Source organism: Pseudonaja textilis, chromosome 6 (genome assembly GCF_049901715.1).
Source record: "Pseudonaja textilis isolate UNSWEBS1 chromosome 6, rPseTex1.2, whole genome shotgun sequence".
Lineage (NCBI taxonomy): Eukaryota > Metazoa > Chordata > Lepidosauria > Squamata > Elapidae > Pseudonaja > Pseudonaja textilis.
This window is the reverse complement of record NC_141995.1, coordinates 32,459,270-32,468,773: the sequence shown is the minus strand read 5'-3', so window position 1 is coordinate 32,468,773 and position 9,504 is coordinate 32,459,270. Positions and strand designations below refer to the sequence as shown.

The window sequence follows — 9,504 nt, the reverse complement described above, 5'->3', positions numbered from 1 at the left end:
ACAGCCTGAAAAAAGCTCCATCTTTAGCTATTTCCAGAAAGCTGAAATACAATAATTCAAAATAATTCAGAACCAAATTTTCACTCAGACTTTGGATAATCTGATTACAAACTTTCAGAAAAAAATGTTTCTTTTCTTTACCTGGAGAGAGGAAAGAGAGAAAAGAAAAAATTATTTAGCATGAGGACTGGTGATAGACCAAATATCATCTATTATATTCAGCAAAAGAGCCTTGCAAAATGATCAACAGTAGCTGGACATGGCATACTTGAACATGGTTAAGTTGTTCTTGCTATAAGATGAGGAAGAGAAGTTTGTAAGGGTACTCATGCAGATATCCTTCTGCCATTGCCTTGCTAAAATTTCATACTTGGCCACAAAAATGGGGAGCTGAAAGATGATGTTTAACTTTAGATCATGATGCTAACAATGTGTCCTCCCCAGACATGAATTTTCAAACTTTTTATTAGGTTTTGCAAACCTTTTGTATGTTACTTTTTAAAACTTTTACAGACTTTATTATTTATGCTGTTTTGATATATTGTCCCCTTTTAATTTCTTTTAGCTCTTTTTTCCTGGACTATTTCGAGAATTGTTATTACAAGCTATATAAATAAATGCAAAGCAATCTTATTCAGAAGAGCCCTCACAGAAACTTGTTTGTTTAGCACATGAATTTGGGGGAAAACTGGTTGACAGAGTAGATTTTAAGGGTGCCATACAATGATAAAATCAGTAATAGCTTAATAAAATTTAATTGGAGATTTTACTTTATAAAACACCTATTTTGAATTGTATATAACAATAAATGCAACAAATGTGTACATAAATCCTTTGAAAAACAAAAAACATGTATAATCTACAAATACAGATTACCAGCAAATACTACAAATATAGCATTAAATATTATTTTATTCCAGATTTATTAAAAATGACTACTAGACCTGTGTATCAGAATTAAGATTGCAAAATTATGCAGCACCACAAATTTTACTCCTGTATATATGCATATAATTATATTGGTGAAGATGTCCTTTATGAACTCATTGAATGAATTTAGTACAACCGCAATTGTATGTCTAGGAATACACAAAGTCATTACAAGCATTAAAAAATAGTCATAAAGATTATATTCTCAGAGAGGTATTTAAAAAAAAATCTGTTCCGGATTATTACTCATAATACAAATAATCCAAGGCAAGGCAACATCATTTCTCGTATTATTTTTCGTGACGTGAAGGTGAAAACATGAAGAAGGTTGGTAAACAATCATAATAACTGGAAAGCTCCGAGACATGAATGAGTAAGATGAAACAGTGTAGCTGCGGGGAAGGAACTCCATGCCGGGTTTTTCTGGTCGCTCTCTGAGTGACAGATTGACATCACTGGAGGCGTGAGGAAAGGTTGAGGTGGGGGCTCTGCTGAAATGCTGCTGTGGGGAGTTTAGCTCATTCTGAAACAGCTACGCTCGCGCACAAAGGAGCCTGCAAAGTCAAGCAACTTTCTCCGAGCAGGCGTCTTGGATTTAATTCTGTTCCCGTGGGATTTAATTTAAGGGAACGGCTCCTAACCTTTGCATTCGGTAATCATGATCTGAAGGTTTTTGCAAGGCTTTCGGAAGTAGCTCAGGTGCTGTGTGTTTCTATGTGTAAGTGAGTGAGTGAGTGGGTGAGAGAGAGTCATTAAACGCGCGTGTCTGTAGGCGGGTGCAATCAACTTCTGGCTTAAACGCTCCCGGCCGTTTAAAATACCTTGATACCAGTATTGGCATTCGTGAGTTTTTGATGGTTTAACGATCTGCAACGCCCTTAATAAGTAAAGCAGCTAAGTTGTTTCAAATGTAGACCCGAGGACTCTTTGGGGGGCGATTTAACAAATCCCCCCCCTCACAAAAAAAAAAGCTCGCCATTTGTCCTCCCTCCGCGAAATCCTTTTGGAACCTTTGTACCTTTTCGGGTTACACGGGTGTTCAACTCAAACATCAATTATGTGCGTACGTGTGTGTGTGCGCGTGAGGGAAGAGCTGATGTGACTCTCGGCTAGGACTACTCCTCCCCCCACCCCTCCCCAGTGAAATGGGTGCTGCAATCAGCCTGTCAACCAAGCAGCGCCAAGAAGCACATGGTAGCTTTGCTTCTTGCCCTCTTCTGTTATGCCCGCGAGGATGTCTTGCGCCTCCTGGTTGCATTTTTTATTGATGTTGGATTTCCTCCCCTCCCCCAGGCATTTCCCTTGCACTTTGCCTCGCTTAAGGTTGGAGCGGAAAGCTGCGGGCCAAGGACCATGTGGTGAAAAGAAGGTTAGAGTCGAGGAAGTGGTTGGACTTATCTGCTGCTACACGCGCGCCTGACTGGGAGGGGAAAAATCTGCGCCTCCAAAGGGGGAAAAGAAAAAAGAAAAAACTCCAACTTGGCGGAAGGCAGGAGGGTGAATCGAGCGTGCCCCAGCAAGCTTGCTTCGCGAAAAGGCGGCTACTCCTTTTCTGGGATTTTTTTTTTCCTCCCTCAACCCCCTTCCGAAGCCGTTCGCCGCTTAGGAGCGACCCTCTCTCGGGCTGCTGTGGATGCGGCGTGTGATGGAAAAGCAGTAGCTCGAATTTGCGAAACCACTTCGGCCTCTTCTCCTACCGACTACCGAGGAAACCTCGTTGGGATTTGCACTTCGGAGAAAATTGCCCGAGTAACTGGTTGGCAGGGCAGGGGCGCTCAGTGTAAGCAGACACCCCTTTGAATGTTGGTGTTCAGAAGGCGAGCTGTTTGGGGAGACGAACGAGTTGGGGTGCCTTTCGTTCGAGGACCGGGATTTTGCGACCGCTCGGCGCGAGTCGAGACAAGGCGAAGGGAAACAAACTTGGCCTCTCGAATCCGACGACTGCCGGAGAGCAAAGGTTCGGGGGAGCCGAGAAGGTTTCGCCCTCTGGAATGAGTTTTCCTGCGCTTTAAGACTTCTCGCACGTTGTTGCCTTGCGGATCTAACTTAGCAGGGAGGTGCCTTCATGCGGATTTGCCATTCAAAAACGTAAGTTTGTGCCCGTCCCCCTTTCTTGTCCTAACTTGGCTTGCAAAATGGATCCTCGCTGCCTTTTTTTGCACGTGTGGCGCTCAAGTATTCAGCAGGTGCCCTGGCATTTCCCCTTCCCAATAGCGGAGTTTTCTGTGGCCCCAGCTTGAAGGGGGGGGGGGAGCTGAGAGTGGCGCTGCGGTCGCTGGAGTTTCGTTTGGATAGATTTCCTTGGCTTAAAAAGTGGCGGCTTCGCTTGTCTTCTAGCCCAGATTTACTGGGCTCTGAACTTGTGGCTTCGGATAAAGCATTGTGAGGAAAGTGGGGCGGCTGGATCGAAGGGTTAAGACCTGCCGACCTTTGCTGCCAACTGCTTCGGTGGAGAAATAGGCTCTTTTTCGACCGTTAGAGATGTTTGGTGCCAATGCCTCGTCTTTAAGCCTGTTTCTGACGTAATCCTTTGATAGCATTTGGCACAGGTGACACTGGAAGGAAATGATTTTGAATTGTTTGTCCCAGACAAGATGATGCGGAAATAAGTGACCAGGTTGGGTCTTACTTTTTACTACTACTGTTGTATTGCATGCTTGCACATATGTTTCTGGAAATTGTTCTGCCCAGCCCTGTCAGAGTTCCCTTGTTTATTCTCAAGAGTAAGAGAGGTGGTTCAGAGAAAGGAGCATACAATTGTGCAACTGTGTTGGCCACATACTGCAGGAGTAAAAGAAATTTTTAAAGTGATTGGATTATTATTATTTTTTAATCACAGGAATTAGAGCTCTTCTTTGCTACATGCAATTCTGTGGATGTGGAGAAAGTGTGGAGGACAGGTGGATGTCATAATAATCCCTACTAATTCCGTGGATTTTATGTTTAAGAGCAGGGTCAAGTTTTTGCTTCAGATGGTTTACTAAATAATCCCCAACAGTTTTTTTCCCTAAGATCTTTAAAATATGTTGTGTGTGTGTGTGCGAGCACGAAGTATATGTAGTCAATAGTGAAGGGATTTTCCCCTGCAGTGTGGGTGAGATTCTAGTGGGTCACTGAAGAGGCATGGAGGCTACAAGAAGGAAATGGTGTTTCAGGCAGAGATAAACAGGCTTCCCCCCCTCCCCCACCCTCTTAGAAACCATTGAAGGGAAAAGGGAGGGGGGAATCCCTGCATGCTCAAACTAGCACACACAAATCTTCCATATTTGCCTTGAAAGGTAGGGGAGGCAGTGCAGCTTTAAGCATTGGAAAGTCCGCCCCCCCTGAGGTAATAGTAACCTTAGCCGATTCCCCTCCTCCTCTGCAAATGGGGGTGAAAAAAATCCCTTGTTTTCATTCATAACTTTTTCTTCTTCCATCCCAGCTCTGCATTCATTGCTGCCTCTGAGCTCAGATTGCATGTGGGCAGTGCAACCAACCACTGCTTCACCAGCCTGCTGCTTCTCTGTTTCTCTCAAGTCCACGCAAAGCAGATTTTTATAAGCTTGTTCACCTTCCTACCATTTTGAACTAGCTAGTAGTGAACTAAATCAAGAAACATGTTAGGCTTTCTTCCACAAAGTAAGGGAATCATTAAGATTTGGATTCATTAAGACTATAAAACTATAGTCTTACTATAAAAGTCTGTAGTCTATAAAAGAAAAAAAAACCCTGATTTTTGGAATCGATTGTTCACTTACTGTCTAATAGAAGCAGTTGTCTGTTTTTTAGACCTAATCAGGCTATAAGCATCCAAAATGTTTTACAAAATAAGTACTCTGGTACAAGCAAGTTACTTCCAAATAAGCTCCACTTTTTAAAGAAAGAACAAAATAATTTCATTCCATCTTGCTGCTTCTTGTACATACTTAGAATTTTGAAAGCCACAACTGTAGAAAAAAAATATTTAATTTCCAGACTTCTCTTTTATCCCAGTAGCATTTTGGGGATAGTTTCTAGAACTTTTTGGAAAGGTTATTGTGTGGATTATATTTTGACCTTTGGTGTGTGTGTGTGTGTGTGTGTGTGTGTGTTTGTGTGTGTATAACAATATGTTTCCGTAAGTATGCGAGAATAGGGGAGCATTTTTTTTTGCTGGAAATCAGTTACTTAATTTGTATAATTACTAAATGGTAAGCTTCCATTTATAATTATACTACCACAGTTTCAAATGCAGTAATCCAATTTCTGACTTCTGTTTGACCTTTCAAAGCACCTCACAACATGATATATAAGATGCATACAACTTAAATAAATTTTTTAAAATAACGTAGTCTATGTTAAAAAGCAAAATATGTGACTTGCTGTGCTTAGTTCCATTTTTTTTCTCAGCTGTAAACTAGTTGACTTTCAGCTTTTTCCTATTGAGGTTTGATGAAAAATCTTTGCACACTGAAGATTTATGTGAAATTTTGGCCATATTGGTCAAGTGCTGTGCAACATTATCACATTTTATGCTTATTAACTCAGGTGAGAAATTATGGAGATATTGTTCCAAATCATGGGCTGTATCCCATTCAAAATTGTCATTGTCAGAAATTGTCTTTCTTTATATAGAGCACTTTCCATAAAAACCTGTGTTAATTATTGTCACAGTGGTCTCAAGAAAGCAGTATAGATTCAAGTTTCCCTTTCACCTTCCTTTTAGTTAATATTAAAAGGAATGTTTTGAGTCTTGTCTACTGTATACTTTTTTCTTCACTTATCTTGCACAGGTCCTTTTTTCCCCCCTAGCGACTTATTTACCCAAAGAACTGCACGTACATTTTCAAAGATCTGATAAATACAACGGGTTATCTGCCTATCTCTTCTCCTGATATCCTTTCCTTCCTCTGCCTCCTTTCACACCCTGCATTAGGTGCATGGGCACTTGGAAAGATGTTGTGTAACAGGATGTGTTTACATCTGATGTTTTGCTCTAACAAGCACTAGATATTGAATGTATGTATATACATTATATAAATGCACACTACCCAGAAATGATTCACATATTCTTCCCATTGGTATTTGGCTTGAGGCATCTACAACTAAAAATACTGCTATGCTGACGATGTTTAAAATAGAATGCAGCTTTGACAAGTAAAACAGACTACCACAAATCCAATTAAGAATTTTCACGTCTCCTTTTGTTTAAAATTTGAATGTCTTCTATCAGTGTTCTATCATATGCTCTGAAACTTGGTGTGGCTTTGCATGTTTTATGCTGATAATTGGTGGCATGGAGCAGAAGTAATTATAGCATGTAAGCCGGTAAAGAATTTACTTTTATACTATATATATATTATGTATGGTGTTATAATATACTTAAGGAAATCACATTACAATTTACTAAAAAGCAAAATGCTTGTGTTTTAACCACAAGAAGGCTTTCAATATATTTTGTTTATGTCATTTAAATTGTTATACCCTTTGGTGTGTCTTTGTTAATCCTATTGGGGCAACATTGTGGCTTGTTGTAAAATGTTTCTTTTCCTCAAAACTTCTGGGAACTTATCCTCTTTCCAATTTTTTCCCTTTCTTTTAGGATTTCAGATGCATGCCCAGTTCCTGGTGAATGCCAGAAATAGAGACCACTACCGATGGAGTCCACAGGTCAGCATGGAAACAGCAGTTCGTTAGTTGTCCATCAGCAGCTTTTCCTGGACAACCAGCAAAGGTTGGACTATGAAAGAGATATTCAGCCAGCTGCCATCTTGTCACTGGACCAGATCAAGACTCTCAGGGGCAGCAATGAATACACTGAAGGTCCTTCTGTGGTGAAAAAGTCTGCTCCCCGGACAGCTCCAAGACAAGAAAAACATGAAAGGACTCATGAAATCTTACCAATAAATGTGAATAATAATTATGAGCCCAGACCCAGCCATCTTGGACATGTGCTACATCAATACAACTCAAGGATTCCTGTTTTGAGCAGATCTACAAGCACTGGAAGTGCAGCTAGTTCTGGAAGCAACAGCAGTGCTTCTTCAGAGCAGGGCCTTTTATTAAGATCACCACCATCAAGGCTGGGCCCGAGTCAGAGATTTGAAAGGCCAATCAGGACGCAACCCAAACTGTCATCTTTGATTGTAGATGACTTGAAAAGTCCTTTGAAAGAGGATTCTACTCAACATAAGTTCATATGTGAACAGTGCGGGAAATGCAAATGTGGAGAATGCACAGCACCCAGGGCCTTGCCTTCTTGCTTGGCCTGCAACAGACAATGCTTGTGCTCAGCAGAAAGCATGGTAGAATATAGCACCTGTATGTGTCTGGTCAAAGGAATCTTCTACCACTGTTCCAATGATGATGAAGGGGACTCATATGCGGATAATCCATGCTCATGTTCCCAGTCACATTGCTGGTCCCGGTACCTATGCATGGGGGCCATGGCTTTGTTTCTTCCGTGCCTGCTCTGTTACCCTCCTGCAAAAGGATGCCTAAAACTGTGCCGTGGGTGTTATGATTGGATGAATCGTCCAGGATGCCGATGCAAAAACTCCAATACAGTTTATTGTAAGCTGGAAAGTTGTCCATCAAGGGGTCAAGGCAAGCCCTCCTGATTTCTGGAGGGAAAGATTCAGTTCCTCAGACACCATCTTTCAGATTGTGGCTGACTTTTCTGTGTCCATGCTCCTTTTTTTCTTTCATGCCCAAGATCTTCTCTCACTTCTATAGCTTATCTCAATGAAGGGCAAATCTGAATGCATTGGTCTTTGGTAAGTGTGGCTCATACGCTGGTATCTTTTTTCATCTTGGAAAGTCATCTCAGGATTCTGAGTAATAGACTCCTGAAAGAAATAGTGAGGGTACTGGGTTTTTCTGAAGTCCTTTATTCTGCAAATAACTTTCCAAAGATGCTGTTTTGTCCTGTTCTCTTTTTAACTAACTTTAATGGCTTTCAAGTGGTTTTTTTTTTTGCAACTCTTTCCATTCCCCTTTTTAAAAAAGGCTGCACAATTCAGTTATTTCCCTTAAACAAAGCGAAAACGAAAGGAAAATATGGGTTGAAATTTAGCAAACCTAGTCTCCCCCCCAATTTTTTAAATTAACCACTTGCATTTTGCTTGTTCCTTGCCCACTGTTTTGTCAATCCAGATTTTAAATATTTACCTTCATTGCTCCCATTACTGGTTTCTTCATAAGCTTCTATTGTTTTCAGATATATAGTTCGCTCTTCATATAATACAATTTAAGTTGTATAAGCCTGATTTCTCAACACTTCTATTTCTGTGGTTTAAAATTTTAACTCATCTTCAGCTCAGTAACTTTGCTCCTTTTGTTGCCTTAGCCACATATTGTGGTGCTTTTTGTATATTTTATGTAAAATCACAAAGTTGAATTCTGACTATTTTTAAGACAAAGGTCTGTTAAAACTTTTTTATTGTAAAGAATATTTATTATGTAAATCTCTATTATTTTATGATATTTATTATAAAAAAACTGTTCCAAAAATGTATTCCTGTCTGAATATTACAAAATATCATCATTTAATGAAAATAAGGGTGACACAAGGAAAGTATGTATGTTAAACTATAATGCAGAAAATATAATAATTAATTAAAATGTCTTGGGTTCTTTATTTGTTAGTAAAACTGTTGTTCTTAGCAGTATTAGAAGAAAGACTATACAATCCTTTACCACTTTTCTTGGAGATAGGCCACTGTACTCAGTGGGACTTCACTTTTGAATAGGCTTGTATAGAATTACACTGTTAGACCACTGCCACTTATTTCTTTTCTGAAGTTTTCATGACCCTGAAATCATTTTTTTAAAAAAATTGGATTTTTGCTCTGAATTGTTTTTCAGCATTGGTGTATCTTGCTCACTTGAAAACATTCACACCCCAAGCTATATTTGTGCAACTATAGAGTTTTTTCATAGACTATACATTGATTTTCATTATTTTTTGTTTTTAAGAAGATAATTTTTCTAAGGTGTAAAAATGAGATACCAAACATTAAAGTTTGGGAAAGAAAAATGAGAATTCCTAAACACCTCATTTTTCATATTATGTTCATGGTTTTTCTTCAAAATATTAATTCTGTTTCCAGAATTCAGAATAATGATTCTTGTGGACCTATTTGGTGCCTACTATATTAATAAAATATATGTAATTGAATTGATACCGTTGAACCTGTTAGCTGATGTTCTCCACACTGATTATCTTGCATCTAAGCTCCTTACAAGGCATTTTAAAAATAGCATTACCCATAGTGAAAGTGCTTGCTTTCTCTAAAATAACCAAGCATGCATGTCCATATTTAGAAATCTTGTGTGTTATTTAACTACACTATGTGCGGTATAATTCAACCAGCTTAATAAAACACATTTATTTTAAAACTTCTAAATAATAAAAAGGCAATACTATAGTGAGCTTTGAAGCTTTCAGGTGAATCTAGTTTTTAACTTGGCTCATTATGGTTCTCTTCTAGCTTTCTAATGATTACATAAAAGAATTAATAAGAATTAGTGTAACCATTTCTCTCTTAGTGGTGTTCTTGAATCCTTTGTCACAACTATGCATAAGGACATAGCATTCACTTGTATCATCTG

General features: G+C 39.3%; 1 protein-coding gene across 7 annotated transcripts; it reads left to right on the top strand.

Moving 5' to 3' along the window:
• The first annotated feature begins 1,378 nt into the window (after positions 1–1,378).
• SPRY1 (sprouty RTK signaling antagonist 1) lies at positions 1,379–8,514 on the top strand. 7 transcript variants are annotated; one of them, XM_026698009.2, is made up of 3 exons: positions 1,402–1,629; positions 2,224–3,018; positions 6,494–8,514. In XM_026698009.2, the coding sequence occupies exon 3, from the start codon at positions 6,549–6,551 to the stop codon at positions 7,509–7,511; it is 963 nt and encodes a 320-aa protein (XP_026553794.1). In that variant the 5' UTR covers positions 1,402–1,629; positions 2,224–3,018; positions 6,494–6,548; the 3' UTR covers positions 7,512–8,514. The 7 variants fall into 7 exon arrangements, with proteins under 7 accessions (XP_026553795.1, XP_026553794.1, XP_026553793.1 ...); XM_026698008.2 differs by having other exon boundaries at positions 1,413–1,582; XM_087936172.1 differs by lacking the exon at positions 2,224–3,018 and adding an exon at positions 3,468–3,547 and having other exon boundaries at positions 1,451–1,582.
• Positions 8,515–9,504: the final 990 nt, after the last annotated feature.

Excerpts from the sequence above, each read along its gene's own strand:
- SPRY1 (XM_026698010.2), top strand. The coding sequence starts at position 6,549 with ATGGAGTCCACAGGTCAGCATGGAAACAGCAGTTCGTTAGTTGTCCAT.